Consider the following 18096-nt stretch of genomic DNA (forward strand, 5'->3'; position numbering starts at 1 on the left):
TACACATATTTAATGAATTAAAAAAACTAAAAGGAAAAAGACTGCTAAGATTTCTAAATAGCTTTAAATATTAATTATGTTCACTAGTGTTCCTGTTAGTACAGCTAGTTTGTTACATACGGCTAGAAACCTAGCTTTTATTTGTCAGATTTTAATAGTTGAGGTATGATTTGCCTTTTCATGTCCTCCGTGATTTTTAATGAAAGCCAGATATTAAACATACTACAGTATACCTACCAGAATTTTATCACAAAAATTAAGTAGCTAACTATAAGTTAGCTATTTATCAAGTATTCTGCTAGCAAACTAGCATGCATTTGTCACAAGCGATACAGGCAGTTGAATTTAAATATATTGACTCATCATCATATTCTAAATTTTATATTTTTTGTTTCATTTAAATCTATTAAAAAAGTCCACTGCAACCACCGTTCCCCCCCTCATATTAGCAATGTTAGCTTAGAATGCAGGTTTTAGCTAGCATGTCATGTTCTCCTCAGTTTGTTTCAGCAAACAAAGATCACACCTTCTGTTCCTGTGAATAGGTTTTGTAAACATAAATACTAATACATTAAATATAATTAGGGTTAAATATGTATACCCCTATAAATCTGTGATTTTATCAAGATTTGATTATCATATAAAAGGATATTGTAAATTCAGGGGGCCTTATAGGCTATATATAAGTCCACAAAGCTAGACTACTATATATTTTTTTATCTATTATATAATAAAATTGTTTTTAGAAATTATTTCCCACAGAAATGTGCCTATTTAAACCATAATGAATTTAACAGTCTTAAAGTCTTAAGGTATTTTTTGACCTGATGGAGGCGCTATAGGCTAGCTGACATTTACAAATCATTTACATTTATTTAAACCCCAAGTTGCAAGTCATTACTTTCTTTCCTTCAATTAATACATCTCTTTCTCTCTCTCTCTTTTTTTTTTTTTTTACCTTTCTTGGCTTCACTATAACATTTTAAGGCTGCTTTTTCCCAAAAGAGACAACCAAGTTGCGGGGTCTTTTCCAACCTAACCTACTTTTAACCTAAAGAAAAACATGGGCTTCAAAGCCTGTAGTTTTTGGCTCCTTGTATGATTGTGTAAAAGACTTGATATTTCCTTTCTAAAGAGCTTATCACATTTAAAGCCAGCAATACGCCTTTAAAATAGGCAAATCTGTCAAGATATTAGGGAATGCGTCCACCATCTAAGGCGGCAGCTGTGTAGATCATACCTGCCACTTAATCTGAAATAAATACAGAATGATAACACATAACATACAAATATACAAATATGTCAACAAGTGATGACACTCAAAGTGTCTCTTTTCCACTCTGTCTTTATTGCACTCCCCCTTTACTACCTCACAGAATCACTTTTTATTACTATGTCTCACTCATTCTCATCTTTTTCAATAGACAGACATTACGGCAGCTATATATAATAGAACATGCTACCTTGCTTAGGAAATAGTGAAACTTATAGGGTCTAGTCAGACTACCAGACTCTGCACTTGTTCTCCGGGTTCATAGGAGTACCTCTCTGGCATTGGAATGCCTCAGAAAAGGCTTCAAAATTCTGCAAGGAGCCCAGAACCCTAATGTGATGAGAGAGAGAAATAGAGACAACATGGTCTGGTTCATTATTTCACACTTCATACTATTTCCACATTTGATACTAAAACATTCAAGTCATGGTTTATGTATAATGAATCACCATGTGTGGTGCTGTTTTTTGAACAGCATGTTATGATCACCTAAATTTACTGGTATCATCCTGACTTGTTTTATTTCATTCATACCCAATCAGTTTTTCAGTGCGTAGATAAAAACATACTGAAAAATAGACAGATTCTTTGATCCTTTTATAGTTCCTGTTATGGAACATAAGATTATAGTTAACCTTATGGCACATCTGTTTGTGTTATTAGGTGTGATATTGCTACATTGATCAGCCATAACGTTATGAATAACCTGTTAATATAGAAAATGATCAAGTACTGTATTAGAATGAGCACATTAATATAAACGTGGACTACTGTCAGAGCTGCTGCTTTAGAAAAGTAACATCTTTTTTGAGAATTTCAATTTAGAATTCAACAGTGCTGTGGTATATATATTGTTTTGTAAAGTACTGACTACATCATGTTTATCATGCATCAATTAATGAAAGCTTTATATAGATGGACTCTACCTGTACTCAAGAGGACTGTGGGGGTCGGTCTTGATAGACTGGATGGCATATTCAGGACGACAGGCTCCACACCAGACCTGAGGATGTCATTACATTATAACTAAAAATAACCTTCTGCACAGCCCAGACACTTCTATTTATCTGATAGAGATTTTCATCCATTTGCTCCTGGAACAGGTTTATTTTACAACAAAACTCCCAGGAGATTAACTTAATCATCAGTCCTGTCATGTGAAAGTCATATCAGCCCTGAGCTCATTTACGGTTAAGGCACCTTCATGTGCATCCTGCCATCTCGCAATACTGCCTGTCACTTACCTGGGCAAAGTTAAGGAAGAAGAGTTGCTTATGATCCATGTCTAAACCAGGAAGACGAGGCTCCTCACCCTCCCTCTCCACCCACTTCATGTATGCCTTATAAGCTTGACGAACTCCTCCGTTATCAGCAATGTTCTCCCCTAAAGTGGTGACGCCACTCACCTGGGCCAAAGAGGCACAGAAAATGTGTACATTTATATCAACAGACTTTGAGTAATTATTATTATTATTATTTTTTTTAAACTGTTTAATGTCTAAATATTTTTTTCTAATTAATAGTAATTACATTTTGACCTCCTGCAAGCTTCCAGCTGAATTTGCCATACTGCTGCACCATGCATTTCGACTGTTCCTCAAACTGCTCTGTGGAGAAGTTGCTCCACCAGTTGTACATGTTTCCATCTTTGTCAAAGTTTCGACCTGTGGGAGTGAAGAGTGTGTGTTAAAGCATAAGATTAGTCATTTCGACGTCTGTTAAACTATTACAGCTGGTTGTTTTTGTTTAAAATGTGTGCAAGAATTCACAGACCATGATATTTAAAATAAGTAACTTGGTATATGCACAAAATCCGCATACATAATAATTGGTATCCTAAAGATTGTAGACTAATTCATTTTTTTTTTAACTCAAGCAACTTGAGGTTCTTACTTTTTTTTAACTCACCAATGTAAACAATTTAAAAAATATCAATGATTTAAAACAAAGTATAGATGGGTCCAAGATGTCTCCAAACTTGTTACAGTTATATTTTTTAAAATGAATGTTTTGTTTAAAATAAAAAAGTTCACAGTCAGCAGCTAATGTCCAAAGATTATGACAATGCTGATGCACGTACAGTATATAAGTTGATTTTCTGGGTACAACATTTAGATAATGCAAATCATCTTGTCTGAACTCTGATGTGTAATTTCTCCGTTACATCCTCACTATGCATGAGTAACTCATTTCTGAATACAACTGAATGTTAGTCATCTCTGAATGAAACCTGATGTAAAAAAATATTCTTAGCAGTTCTTTAGTATGACTTATACTGATGAAACTGTTTTTCAAAGTCATAGGAAGAATTGAGTGGCGACTCGCCATGGTCATCGAAACCGTGAGTGATTTCATGTCCTATGACCATTCCAATTCCTCCGAAGTTTAAGGCCTGTGGCTGCTTCTCACTGAAAAAAGGTGGCTGTAAAATTCCAGCAGGAAAAACTGAGAGGAAGAGAGAATGAGAGAGAAGATAAGATCAACTGAAAAAAATATATATACGTTTGAACCATTAATGTTATTGCTGAATGCAGAGAAATGCAGTAAAGATGTGATATTTTCTCCATTTCCCCACAAGTCCTCCGCTTCCAGCTGCCTCTCTGTCTCCAGAATAGCAATTTAGCCTGAAGTGTTTCCCAGAATGTCCAGGAACATTAAAATGTGCAATCTAAGAGTAATTATGTGGAAATTACTCCAGCTGAAAATCTGCATAATCACTCGGCTTTTGCAGTCTATGGATTAACCCAGCTTGAATAGCACGTTTTCCGTGCCTTCAGCGCATCTCTTTTAGCGACGGCTTTGTGTGCACTGAAGCCTGAAACTAGCTTTATATTATCTACAAGAAAAAAAAAGCCTTATGTGCATTACGGACATTATTTGCAGTGAGTTAAAGAGGCATTCAGACGGAGAAGACAACTAGGGAGCAGTGTGACCAGAAACAAATTTCGCTTTAGCTGTGAGTTTGGCATTAAGTGCTTTAAGTCCTATGGGCTTTTCACAATAACAAAGTCAACTGACTTCAGCACAATTTCACATAACTAATTCACTTATTATTATTATTATCATATTTTTAAAAGGCTGAATTTTAACATCGAAATTTTTCAGTGTCTTGAAAATAAAATTGTTACTTTTATCATTGTGAACTTACCGATCTGATTCCTGTTGTGAGAGTAAAAAGCATTGACCACAGCTGCACCAATGATCCATCTGACAAAACATTTATATCATAAGGCTACATATACAGTGGATAGCAGAACTTTACAATACATTATGTGCTTGTAGTGTGTTCTTTCACATACGGTCGACTGCTTTTACTGTAATCACAAATATTTTCAATCTTACTCAATTTTTCATCTTATGTTGCCCTCCATATTTTTTCCCCTACATGTTGTCAATCTGCCCCATAATTCATCCTTTAATGAAGCTCACAAGGAGTGGGATCCTAAGTAATCAGGAGGTCATGAGTCAAGAAAGCAAAATTTGTTTTTCTCTCTCTCTGGGTTTAAGGTCCATACATCTGTCAAACACAGTCACATTAGCAGTGCAGCTTGTCTGTGAGCTCATGTACAGTATGTGGAATAGAGCAGATAGTTTCTTCCAGATTGCTTTACGTGGCTGAGAGGAAGCATGTAATAGCCTTCGGCCCATCCAGGGTGACTGGCAATAGACTTCACTTTAGAAGAAGTTTAAGGGATACTCTTGCCAAATACACAAGATGGACACAGTCTGAATTTTCTGCAGAAATTGTGGTATATTTGAAAGGAACTAGTCACTTTAAGGTAATTTAAGATTTGAAAATTTACCTACATTTTTTTTTTTTTAAGTGTGAATCAATTACTGTATGAATGGAAAAATGACCAATTCAAGTAATTAATTGAACAAAAAATAACAATAAAATAGTATAATTGATAAATTCGCCCAGCTCTAGCGCTAACACGTGAAAAGCTTCTTCTATGAAAGCAGCGTTTTGTATTAGTTTCAAAGTGTTTTGCTATAACTCACAGTTCTGGATCCACAGGTTCCTGGAGCTTCTTGTGAGCTTTCTGAGCAGTCGCTTGAAGGTTTTCCAGCACATTCTCAAAGTAGCTCTCTTCACTGAACTTAAGCTGTAGACAAAAGAAAAGGGGTCGGTTTTTACATTTACAATTGACTTTTTATTGAGGAACTTCATAAGGAGAGTCTACATTTAGATTTAAAGTTTACATGGATGTACTCCTGATCCAGCTTCTTGTTGTCATCTTCCAGGATATAATCCGGATAGCCAATTTGCTCTGAGATGGCCATTGCCTGGAACATTAAACATCCTTAAAATCAGCTCAGTGTATTGTGTTAAAACCAAAATACAGTGAAATCTCGGATTACGAGTAACGCGGTTTACGAGTTCAAAAACGTTTAAAAATTAGCAAGGAACAACGCTAGTCACACTCGCGTGAGCGCATACAGTGATCCTGTTAGTATGCGCTCACATGAGTGTGACTAGGAATGTTCCTTGCTAATTTTTAAACGGTTTTAAAAATGGTCTATCGGTTAATGTGTGTGTGTGTGTGTGTGTGTGCGCACATTTTACACACACACACCCTGCGTGCACAAACGAAAACACTTCTGTCTGGATTTATTTTTACATTTTTTTAAGGTAAAGTACAGGTTAATTTGTTTTATTTTTACTTTATATTTTGTATTAATTATATTCATGTATTTATTTTTTTGGGCTGTAGAACGAATAATTTAAGGTTCCATTATTTCCTATGGGAAAATTACATTTGGTTTACGAGTGTTTTGGAATACGAGCCCGCTTCCGGAACTAATTATGCTCGTAATCCGAGGTTCCACTGTACGTAATAATAAATATTTCTTTGACAATTATACACATTTTAACTTGACAATGTTCAAAATTCGTTAAAAACAATGACAATGCATAATGAACAGTGAGCATTGTATAATCTGCACACAGAGCACTTGTACTGTACATCTCTTGAATGTTGGAGCGTTATCTCTCTGTTTAACATTCTTTTGAAAAGACTACCTACCGAAATTTTTTTTGATTGTGTAAAGCTGCTTTGTGACAATGACAGTTGTTAAAAGCGCTATACAAATTAATTGAATTAAATTTAACTGAATTGAATTATCTTGGTTTGAGTCCCATTAGGCGTAATGTATGTCAGTTAAGAGATGAAAATAAATTTTTAAATGTATTGTAACCTTGTGCTAGTGTAATTCATTTACTGCTAGTTTAATTAAGTCAAGGAGTCAACATTGGTCCTGTTCAGTTTTTATCAAAGTAATTCTAAACTTTTAAAAACAACCTAACACCAATAGTTTTTGTGGTTACTCAACGGCATGACAAGCTGGTTCTTTTTGTCTTATTAACATCAACAAAGAAAAAGAGACCCTGGTGAGGGGATGACTGTTGTAAAATATACAGTAGCTGTAATAAGGCAATGTAAATGAGAAACTAAGTTGTTTCATGACTGTTCCACAATAAATGCAACTATAAATAAAATAAAATAAAATAAAATAAACTTTCTTGTAATATAAAACTTTGGGATAGTTGACCTACAGTATGACAGAACAAACAGTGTGGTTAATGTTATTTCTTTTTAAACCTACATTTACGACTTGTTGCTGAGAATTTCTTTAATTTGGATTTTGCACACAATAATTATTTTGAATTATTCACTGAACCTACAAAGTAAAAACGTATGGAATGGACAAATACTCCAACCCAGTAATGTGCCCGATAACTGAATTTATTATGACTCTCTCACCTTCTCTCTGGCCTTCTCTTTCGACTGAGCATCCATCCAGTTTAGCTCTTCCAAAGTTTCCACGTAAGAATCCTGAACCTTTCTGATAAGTTCGCCAACCTGGACAGAAGAGGAATCTGTTTAAATGGCTACATAAAGTAAGCTTACAAATATACAATGTATAGTTATGAGAGAATACCTTGGGTTTAGGCATAATATTAAAGCATTTTATAAAGTATAGTACCTTAGCTTTAGTTTTAACTATACTAATTTGAACTGTAATTAAAGCTAAAAAATGTAGTTGAAAAAAAAAGAAATAAAAAAATTGAAATAAAATGAGGAAGAATTTTGTCTCAAATGACTCAATACAACCTAAAGCGTCTAATGAGACCATGGTAGAATCTTTTTGAAGATTATTTTCTTAAAGATATGGTTGGTGCAAAAACAAAACATCCTAATATCTAAAGAACACCATACCACCCAACAGTGAAGCATGGTGGTGGCAGCATCACACTATGGGACTGAAGATAAAGATGGATAAAGATAGATAAAGTTTTTTAAGAATTTCACAACTGCACACATGCTGGGTATGGAAAACAGTTTTGCAAGAAATTTTTATTTCAAATTGTTTAATCTGTTGTGTACATCCACAATAGACACAAATCTGTATTATCCAGATGAGTTTTTGTGGTTACTCAATAGCATGACAAGCTGGTTCTTTTCTCACTAAAGCAAGAGCAATGCAGATGATCTTACACTGTTGCCTGTCTGTGTGTCTTTTACAACCACTCACCATACGCTTACTGTCTCCAGCAAATGTCTCGCGTACGTACAGAGCCCCTACTGCGTTCTCCATGTTGTTCTGGACGTAGCGTACACAGTCACGCCAACGTGCCTCCTCCACCGTGGTCCCATGTAAAGCCTGCATAATATGTGTAAGATAAAGTTAAGAAATAGCAAGAAATTATTGCTAATCTATCTGTGGAGTGATTTCTCACCTTTCTATAGTGAGTTCGGATGTCTTTCATGCGTCGACTTAGGCTGCTGACACGATCCATGATCAGCATCCAGACCAGGTAATTTTGCACTGTCCTGCATTATTTTTAATAGCTAGCATATTATTATGCATTCAGACTAGTTACTAATTTAATTAATGTGAATGATTAACCATTATTAATAATTACGAGAACGGTTAATCTTAGCTCAAGCTCTGACCTGCGGTTGTATCTAGAAAGCAGATTGTCGAGCTTCTCGAGGTAGGGAGAGCAGTAGACCACGATGGGCTCGTCAGGATGCACTGTGATGGAAACGCTTGCCATGATTCCCTGAATGTAACGTGTCCAGTTAAAACCCTGAGAGAAAGAGAGAGAGATACAGTGGAGAGTCAGAAAGTGTTACACCCCTGCCTCCTGTCTCACACAGTAGAATTTATCACTGTGAATTATAAACTCACACCAAGGTTAAAGGTCTCCTGGATATCCCGCAGAGTCATTTTGTTGTACAGCACAGTGATGTCGTTGCGTTCCTCGACTGGAGACGTTGCCTAAGGAAATAAGACAACTTTTAAAACTTTTACTCTCTGCCATATTAATTTTTTAAACCAAAACACTGTTGAATTCTGATTTCTGATTGGTCAGAAGATATTGATAAGCTGCAATTCACAGGTTTATAAGTAATGCACTGGTTGTTATAGAATACGTTATTGTTTCTTACACAGAATATGTATACATATACTGTACAGATAAGAGTCTCCAGTGTCAATGCTTTGCATGTTTTTCTTCTCCAAATATAATATTTAACTTTTAATGCCTGGACAAACACTGACTCTAAATTACATAGTGACATTCTGTAAAAGTTTATTAGCGGATTTAAACATTTGCCCCTATATTCCTTATTAAGTGGATTTTAAGCCATACCAGAGTATTCCTTTAAATAATGTAATCGTGTAACTTTGAATAGCTTGCATGTCTGATATTACCAGATGTAGATGCTACTCACATTAGCAATGTCTCTCTCCAGCTCCATCACTTGCATCATGTCCTCCCACACGCGCTCATCGTCCTGAGTGAGGTTCCTGTCCTCCCGTACTATTTTCGCCATGGAAACCATGAACTGCAGGTAAGCCTCACGCACCTACCCATACAAACAAACACAGGCCCTGCTCAACCAGGTAATTATCACGTGGGCGTGAGTGGATGTGCAGATCACTAAAAAAGACATGGTTCAGGTTTTACCTTTTTGTAGTTGCCATCATTGAGGTAATAATCTCTTGAGGGCATTCCCAGAGATGGCTGGTCAATCTGTGGAAATGGCACCGATTTAGCAGTGGCACAGTATATTCCTTTTTCCGTTTCATAAAGTTTATTGAATATTGCATTTAAGTGGCTCCTCAAAAAATAAACCAATGCATGAGTTAAGTTCCTTTTACATGAATGATGTGGCGGCTTGAGTCTCGATCATCAGGCCAAACAAACATTTCCAGCAAAACCTTTTTGTTGTAATGAGAGTTTAGGGATGCCAGCATGTCCTCCAGACTCCAGGAGTCCTCTGAGAGAAATGAAGACATGACCAGAGAGAAAAAAAAACTCAGTGATCAGATTTTATAGTATATAAATATAATTCTAGCCAATATATATATATATATATATATTGGCTAGAATATATATACAACAAGGCAAATATAATATTATTAAACTAATTTCTAATCAAATGGTACCAAAATTACAAGAATAAAAGGTTTTGTTTTATTAGCAGATCTTTTTGCTAGTTTTTAGAAATGTGTTATTGAATGAAGCTAAGTTCTTTCTCAATAAATTATCTGCTGTGTGTTTATTTTTTCACACGATTTTCACATTTGGTTTTACTTACTTAATTTCAGGTGATTTTTATAGCTACGATTAATTTTTTTACTTGATACATTTTTCCCTTATGATGTTTAAACATTTATTTTCATTCATGAATTGTGCTTATTTAAACCATTTTCTCCAATTTACTTTTGCATGTACTTAATAATTAATGTTCATGTGTTATTTTTTACGTATACAACACATGCTTATATTACTTGTATTGCTTATAATGTGATTTGTACATACTGTAAGGGGCTCTGTACTAGATTTTGCATGTTTTTATTTATAACATGCTGTTACAAATCTGTCCCAATTCCATCATTAAGTTTAATCATAGCATCGGATAAAATGGCCAGATTTAGTGAGTGGTATCTCTTCTGTCCTAAACCTATGAGATCACACGAGAAGCTATAACCTTCCCAATCAATCTGCTCCTTATCAACTATCTGAGTCTCCAGCCTCAGTGCTATTGTTTTTATTCTATTTTGCTAAAACAGAGGCACCGCTGTGCTCTATTGTGTAGACTTACAGAGGGACACGGTATCTTTGGTACCTGCTGTGTTGTTCCAGTCCTCAGAGGCTACAGGCCAGTCACCGATACTGTCAATGAGCTTTAGGAGGGGCTGCGAGTCACGCTGCTCAATCACACCTGCAGGGGGCAGCAGTTTGTATAAGTTATAAGTAATCGTATCCATATTAATAAGGAAACTGATTCTAGTATAAGTGCTCTGTTGTAGAAGACAATCCTTATAGAGCAGGATTTGGACCACCTTCTTCTTTAAATTTCGATCTTTCTCCTTCCTGAAAGTCAGCCTCAACTCCAGTTGCTTCTGGTCGTTAATCTTTGATTTTCTCTGGAACTGGTGGTTTTCCTGTAATTTCGCTTCATTTAAAGTGTTGTTTCTCTACTGTTATTTTTCCCCTTAGATTATTTCCACCCTTGCCTAGGGGCTAGCAGCATTTTATTTCTTATTTTTTCCATTAAAAAGTGAACAAAACACCCAATGATTGGGTCAGTCTGAAAGGGGGTTGTGTGGTGGGCATTTCCTGAGCTCATTTAGGGACTCAAGTGGTTAAATTTTTTTTTACTTTTTAGCTGTAAACATGGTTAAATATGACCTAACTCTTCATAGTTGGCCTGTCACGTTAGCATTCAAATGAATATGATTTGGGCATCTCATACACAAACAGATTATATTCGGAATTAAGAATATGACTTAAAAATCTCGGTTCTCCTGTCAGAAAAGGAGGCAATAGTAGGAATTTATGTTAACTAGATTGCTAGCCTTAATAGTCAACAATATATTTATTCATTTCACTTTAATTTACCTTGACATAAACCCTGTCAAATCATATTAGCTAGCTGACTACCCTTAAAACTCAAGCAGCACAAAATCGTGCTGGCAACACAGCATGGGTCAATGACGATAAACTAAATATACATCTGCTTTTATGGGAGCCATGTCTGTGTGTGTTAATGGGAAGGCTTCAGACATTAAAATATGTATTTGAGTTTTTGGGTATATCCAGGTTTTTGGATATATACAATGCAGAACCAACCAAAAATAAAAACATGATAATGAATATCTGTGCTATTACTTTGCCTATGTGATCCATTTTCCCCTCAGTTGTTTGTATAGTTGATTAAAAAGAATAAAAAATTCAGTTCATTAAAATTGCTAAAAAGTTCATATACAGTATGTTGTGCTAAAAAAAAAGAGGATATGTTACTCCATATTGCCCAATCCTTCTTCTTCTTCTTTGTCTTTCGGCTGTTCCCTTTCAGGGGTCGCCACAGCGAATCATCTGCCTCCATCTAACCCTATCCTCTGCATCCTCTTCTCTCACACCAACTAACTTCATGTCCTCTCTCACTGCATCCATAAATCTCCTCTTTGGTCTTCCTCTAGACCTCCTGCCTGGCAGTTCCAACCTCAGCATCCTTCAAACAATATGCTCACAATCTCTCCTCTGAACATGTCCAAACCACCTCAATCTGGCCTCTCTGACTTTATCTCCAAAACATCTAACATGGGTTGTCCCTCTGATGAACTCATTCTTGATCCTATCCATCCTTGTCACTCCCAAAGAGAACCTTAACATCTTTAGCTCTACTACCTCCAACTCTGCCTCCTGTCTTTTCTTCAGCGCCACTGTCTCTAAGCCGTAGAGCATCGCTGGTCTCACCACTGTCCTGTACACCTTTCCTTTCATTCTCGCTGATACTCTTTTGTCACATAACACACCTGACACTTTTCTCCACCCATTTCAACCTGCCTGTACCCGCCTCTTCACCTCCTTTCCATACTCTCCATTGCTCTGGACAGTTGACCCTAAAAACTTTAAGTCTTTAGGCACTTTTTTAGATTCCTCTCATCTACACACATGTATTCTGTCTTGCTATGGCTAACCTTCATTCCTCTGCTTTCCAGAGCATACCTCCATCTTTCTAGATTTTCCTTCACCTGTTCCAATCCTGAGCCCTATATGTGTTTATCGGAAAAAAAATATCCAAAATGCTCTAAGAGCTACAGGACTTCTTTTTCGCTTATGAATTATTTTAACTATATAAAAAAATTTATCAGTTTAAAAATCACAAACATATTCTTCTTGATTAATCCACACCTTAGTATCGTGGGCAATTGTGCGCAGATTCATGACTTATACTAATGCAAACCACTGCGATTAAAGTCCTTCAGGATGTCCATGGGAAAGAACACTTACTCTCATTCATACAAGATCTGTAGAGCACTTTAGCTTTCTTGAAAGCTTCCCGATCATGTTCACTTTGTGTCTCCAAAACCCCTGAAAAAAAAACAACATTAAATTGAATTAGGAATTCATTTGAAGTAAATGAAAGGGAGGAGGTCTCTCTGCATATCAGTCTGCACACAAAGGTGACACTGACCCTTGAGCACGATTTCCAGCTCGTCCCTTAAGATGTTGAAGACGCTATGGAGCGAGCTAGTCTCTGGGATCACGTGCCTCTCCAGCCAGCCTCCGCATGCATACTGGTAAAAGTTCTGGCAAGGGTCCACACTCTGGTCCATGTTCTGCAATAACCTTGCCGCTGGAATAATAGCACCAAATAAAGTCAGGGGGTGAGGGAGGCGTTTCTCATCCTCATAACTCAGTTTATGATTCATTTAATCAAGAAACCTGGCAATGCAGTGTAGCTTTAAAGACACAAAGCATAAAAAGTCATTGCGAATATATAATTATGAGGACAGTCAACGTTTAAAAGCATTATTGATATAATTCATTTTTGCCTCACCTGCAGTGACGCAGTCCGGAGTTGTGCACACAGTGGTGTCCTGGTTCCTGCGATACTCCAGGCCTGTAAATCAACATCTTCTAAATATCATAGTATTTCACAAGAACTCTATATACAGTATATACTGTATTTTTTTAGCATTCTTTATGGCATAATCTACTCAAAAACTAGATTTTCTCATAATTGGGATATAAATAGGATATAACCCAGAAGTGTGAAATTGGGATATTAGAAAATCTGTCAATGGCTTAACATGAAGAGTGTGTGTATTATTAATATAATAACATTTTCCTATATATTAATATGTAACTTAAAGAAATAAATTTAATATTTAAAAAGTTATTACTAGTATACATTCGTTTGGCTGACAAATGTCAGCTAGCGCCTGCTAGCTAAATCATTATTCTTATTAGTTATTGTTATCAAGTTTATCCAAGCTTTAATATAAATGTAACCATTGTAATATACGGTACCTTTTAATGCACCATTTCTATAAGAATAATCTGTAAAATCAGTCAAACAAACAAACAATACACAATCATTACAATTTGTAAGTAATTTCTTATTATTTTTTAATAGTTATTTAATAAGGTACAGCATTGGTAACTCAGTATTAGCAGATACATTTTTAGTGCTAGTGTTTATATTTTTCTTTATAGAGGGACATTTGTTGCGCATTTTTCAGCGCCTTTGTACATTAAAATAGCCTGTGCCATGCTAGCCGTCCCACCTTTGCGAGCTGAAGCGTAAAGCACAACCAGTCCTGCCAAAGCGCAGCTCATCAGCAGTAATATAACAGACAGTCCGATCTCCACTATGGTCCAGCGATGCTTCCTTGGCTTGGTCGTTTTCTCCATGATATCCATTTGGCTCTCGGATTTTCCCATTCTGTGCGTTCTAAAAACAAGTGTGAAGTTTGGTGATATCAATTTGTACTTTTGTGATAGAACTCAGGTGACTTACTTTGTTTTGTATTGTAACTTACGAAACTAGAGGTTAGCTTGTGGTTATACCTGTCATCTTAATTGATGGTAATATTTTGTCTAGTCTGTCTGGCTTTACACTAGATCGTTAACTAGTTTAAATCATCAGCTATTTTTAAAAACATGAAATCATTTGAAAAACATAAAACTGACAAGACACTTAAAAAACATCATATAAATTAAGAAATAAAAAAGTTTTATCTAATTTGTTAAGAATGCATTTGTTTTTTTATGGTTGTATTTTATTATCTACACCATCAGATAATCAGATTTTATCAGATATATCAGTTTATCAGATATGACAGTGTTTTTCTAGCTGCTGTATGACCTGTCTGATGGCAAGGTTGTGTTTGTCGGCAGTTAATGATATTGTTGGCCTTGCTGAGACAGCATGTTTCGTACATAGCCTCCACTGAAGGTAGCGTTCTTAAGTGTGGTTTGGGACGTGGCCAGCGTGATCTGATTTCAGTTGACTTGTTTGTTCACATGTCTCTGTTGATTACTGTTTTGTGGAGGTGGAACTGATGCGTCACAATTTTCACACCTGTCCACAAACCAAACCCTGTTGCTGTGATTGTGAACCGTTCACATGTATAGTTGTGATATGACACTGTCTTGGCTACTGTTAGTTAAGTAAAACCGTCTGGAAGAAATCCACCTTGAACAACAAATAAAGTGCATATTACTCTCTACAATTAAAATGTCATTCACAGTATAATATTCAGTGAAATGCATATGCGACTGCCTGTGACCTAAAAAGAAAAGATTTTTTTTGGATGTCATAAATTGCACTGAAGAGTACAATTAAATTTAAAATAGAATTTTTAAATAAAAGTAAGACGAATATAAGTTAAAAATGAGAAATATATAAAAATGATAAAAATTACAAAAACTTTAAACTGAAACTTTTACAAGGGTAAAAATATAAAATAGAGTTAAATTACTGTAAAAGTGTATGAGGTTACAGACTGTACACAAAAAAAATTATAGAAGTACAGTGTCCTCATTTTTGTGAAAAATGAGCAATGTATAAACAAGAATAAATAAATAAATTTTAAAAAAAAATATATATATATGTATATATATAGTTAAAAATATGCTATATAAAATTTTCTTTGAGATTTAATAAAAATTCAAAAAATTTACTTTAGTAAACAGTCACAGGACAGCTAAGTTACATTTTGCCACGCCAAGAAAGCCAAAGCAAAACTCACAAAACCGCAATTAAAAGGGTGAAAGAGCACCTCCTCAGCATTATGTAGCACTAAATCTTTCAATAGCGCAGCTCAGCCACTGCAGCGCACCAGCCACATGTTACCTTGTCTTCCTTTTAGCAAAAAGATGCTATTACTTTTGTTCTGATAGAATGTCTGGTCTTGGTTGTCTTATTTCAGGTTCATTTCAGGTTAACATCATGAAAACAACTGCATTTGAACAAAATGTCCATTAGATAATGAGTAACTGAAGGACATAAGTCTGACAGAGTAATCTGTATATTAACTCTTAGTCGATCTTCGACAGTTACATGATTAAAGCTGATCAATTCAAGTTCACATTAATGACTCTTATTATACAGAAATGTGATGCGTAGCATATGAACGTTTTTTTTTTCTTTTTGAAAACTATTTGCCAATCACATCCTGCGAGACCAATATATATATATATGTAGCTTGTTGTGTGAAAATCGACACGTATCACACACAAGCCTAATTTACATTCCAAAGAAATTTCAAATGAGCAGTATTTTTATTTCTTAACCGTAATGTGTTACCCGGTCTAATGGAGACACACAAAGCTTTTATATCTCATGTCAAATAGATGGAGAAGCGGCTTGCTTATGGCTTGCTGATGTCGGGTGATAAATCAGGCGGTGTGTGCCATCAGCTCTCGTTAACCCATGCTGATGAATACTCATGGGCACGCTTATGTGAACAGTCTGATGGATATATGTGTGTGTGTGTGTGTGTGTGTGTGTGTGTGTGGACTACTGTTAGACGGTGCCAACACAAGCCAGCTGATAAACACAGTGCTGGCTTGGTCCCGTGCCAGAATGTGACATCTAGCAATTTGTCTGCTGTGTGCGTGTGTGTGTGTGTGTGTGTGTGTGTGTGTTTCTGTGTCTCATACTGACTTAAATTTAAACGAGGATCGACTAAGGCTTCATTTATCAAGAAAGTTACATAATTCTCAACATAAACCTGAACAAAACATGTACTAACCCACAGTATATAATAATAATGTGTATAGCGCTGGTCTGAATTTATAGTAAAGATAAAGGATGGGAAAAAACATGGGTGTATAAGAGTTCTACAGGTTCTATAGGCAAAAACACAATAGTGTAAGGTTTCTACAGGTTCAGCCACAGAAACGAAGGTTGTGTAAGAGTTCTAGGGGTTCTACACAAGAAAGGACATTTGCCTTTTTTTTTTTTTTTTTTTTAATGTCTGATAGCATTATGAGTGTAATCTGAAATATTCAAAGCTGCATGGGAAGGTCAGACTTTTGTAAAAAAAAAATATATATATATATTTCAATTAAAATTAACTTAAAAATACTAGCATGACCTCGTTGATCAGTTACACGGATATTAATATCTGAAGTAAGCATTGACAAATGACAGAAAAAAAATACTTGCATTGTGTGTGTCGCTTCATCTGGTCATTATGCAATCATTTTGTCAAATATATTATTATTAAACTATTTCCCTCTATAAGACAGAGATAGATCGAGAAAGAGAGAAAGAGTCCTCTCACGAGTATGAGTAACAGGTTATACTGTTTGAGCACCACAATGCCCCTCAGCATGACAGATCAGTCCAGGAAAATAATGTTTGCAAACTAAAATCGGAAGTGTTCTTACCTCTGTCTGTATTTTTTTGGGGGGGAGGGCCGACCCTCTCTGGACGCCTTTCAATTTCTCTAACACCCCTTCTAGGTTTTCACCTAGAGCTGGTGTGTGGAGAAATGAAGCAGCATGCAGACGGCTGGATGGAAAGCCAGTGGGAGTGTGTGTTCCTCTGAGGGAGGGAGCAGAAAGTGAGGGAAAGATTGAGAGAAAGAGAGAGAGAGAGAGAGAGGGAGGAGAGAGAGAGAGAGACAGAGAGAGAGAGAGAGAGAGAGAGAGAGATGCTGATTGAGCTCCGGGGTGATGAGAGCCTCCCCTCAGTGTTTAATATGTGTAATATGTACAAAGCACTAAAAACTAAAATGGAGTGATGTCTTTCTCACATTACTGTAAAGCTTGGTTCATTAAGTCTGAGAATGGGAGAATCTGATGATGATGATTTTATTCACCTCTTGGTGATTGTGCAGCTCTAGGTTAATCCGTGTTGGCCTCATAAACCCGGCCAGGTGGAGCGACTATTGGCAGGAAGTGGGTTCGGCTTGGCGGGGGTGCAAAACTCGCTCACACCGGTGTCAGATTGAAATGGCATGGAGCCTGGGCTCATTCGCAGTCTGATTAACCGCTGTAATTAACAAATATTAGACGGTGCAGGAGCTGGCGGTGTGAGGCCGGAGCCAGGTGATCAGCAGTGATGCGGAACCATTTCACAGCCCAGCTGTCCACATCACTTAGTCCATCATAGCACGCACACACACACACACATACACATACACAGAAGCAGATAAATACTACTGACTAAAATAGAAAGAGAACAATAGGGTAGGTGGGTCAACGACTGCTAATCGCCCAAGTCCATTAAAAAACCATTTTAGCAGCCTAATGTGTATAGAAGTGCAGCATGTACTGTATTATTATCACTGAAAATGTGAGTTTAAACACAATCCAAAGCAAGTAAATTAAGTGTTACAGAGTAAGACGCTTTTAAAAACTGTGTGTCATGGAATAATAACCGTTTTAGAGAAAGTAACACACAGTAATGAATGTAGGAAATGGACAGCCAAATGACACATCATTGACAGGATAATGGTTAATTTCGTGTTACAGCACACTGCATTTGAATCCTGGACTCTGA

At 36.3% G+C, this 18096-nt stretch overlaps 2 protein-coding genes across 2 annotated transcripts in view; one reads left to right on the forward strand and one right to left on the reverse strand.

Moving 5' to 3' along the window:
- Nucleotides 1-11764, forward strand: part of odad1 (outer dynein arm docking complex subunit 1) — a 74328-nt gene extending 62564 nt beyond the window's left edge. The window contains exon 13 of the mRNA XM_053483910.1: nucleotides 11650-11764. Within this exon, the coding sequence (XP_053339885.1) occupies nucleotides 11650-11720 (71 nt within the window). The 3' untranslated portion in view covers nucleotides 11721-11764. The remainder of the gene's footprint in view (nucleotides 1-11649) is intronic.
- Nucleotides 750-17043, reverse strand: mmel1 (membrane metallo-endopeptidase-like 1). The gene is made up of 23 exons (XM_053483914.1): nucleotides 16980-17043; nucleotides 13868-14034; nucleotides 13611-13640; nucleotides 13138-13200; nucleotides 12772-12933; nucleotides 12588-12668; nucleotides 10417-10512; nucleotides 9446-9564; nucleotides 9252-9317; nucleotides 9016-9150; nucleotides 8471-8560; nucleotides 8233-8369; nucleotides 8016-8109; nucleotides 7811-7939; nucleotides 7039-7137; nucleotides 5477-5560; nucleotides 5276-5379; nucleotides 4422-4480; nucleotides 3599-3718; nucleotides 2804-2937; nucleotides 2518-2679; nucleotides 2200-2276; nucleotides 750-1603 (listed from the first exon to the last, which is right to left on the reverse strand). The coding sequence occupies exons 2-23, from the start codon at nucleotides 14022-14024 to the stop codon at nucleotides 1504-1506; spliced, it is 2298 nt and encodes a 765-aa protein (XP_053339889.1). The 5' UTR covers nucleotides 14025-14034; nucleotides 16980-17043; the 3' UTR covers nucleotides 750-1503.
- Nucleotides 17044-18096: the final 1053 nt, after the last annotated feature.

The sequence above is a fragment of the Clarias gariepinus genome, chromosome 23 (assembly GCF_024256425.1).
Source record: "Clarias gariepinus isolate MV-2021 ecotype Netherlands chromosome 23, CGAR_prim_01v2, whole genome shotgun sequence".
Classification (NCBI taxonomy): Eukaryota; Metazoa; Chordata; class Actinopteri; order Siluriformes; family Clariidae; genus Clarias; species Clarias gariepinus.

Coding starts and splice junctions, on each gene's coding strand:
- mmel1 (XM_053483914.1), bottom strand. CDS start 14,024: ATGGGAAAATCCGAGAGCCAAATGGATATCATGGAGAAAACGACCAAG. Junction 2,938..3,598: donor TCACGGTTTCGATGACCATG/GCGAGTCGCCAC, acceptor TCACTCCCACAG/GTCGAAACTTTGACAAAGAT. Junction 2,680..2,803: donor AGCTTGCAGGAGGTCAAAAT/GTAATTACTATT, acceptor TCTTTGGCCCAG/GTGAGTGGCGTCACCACTTT.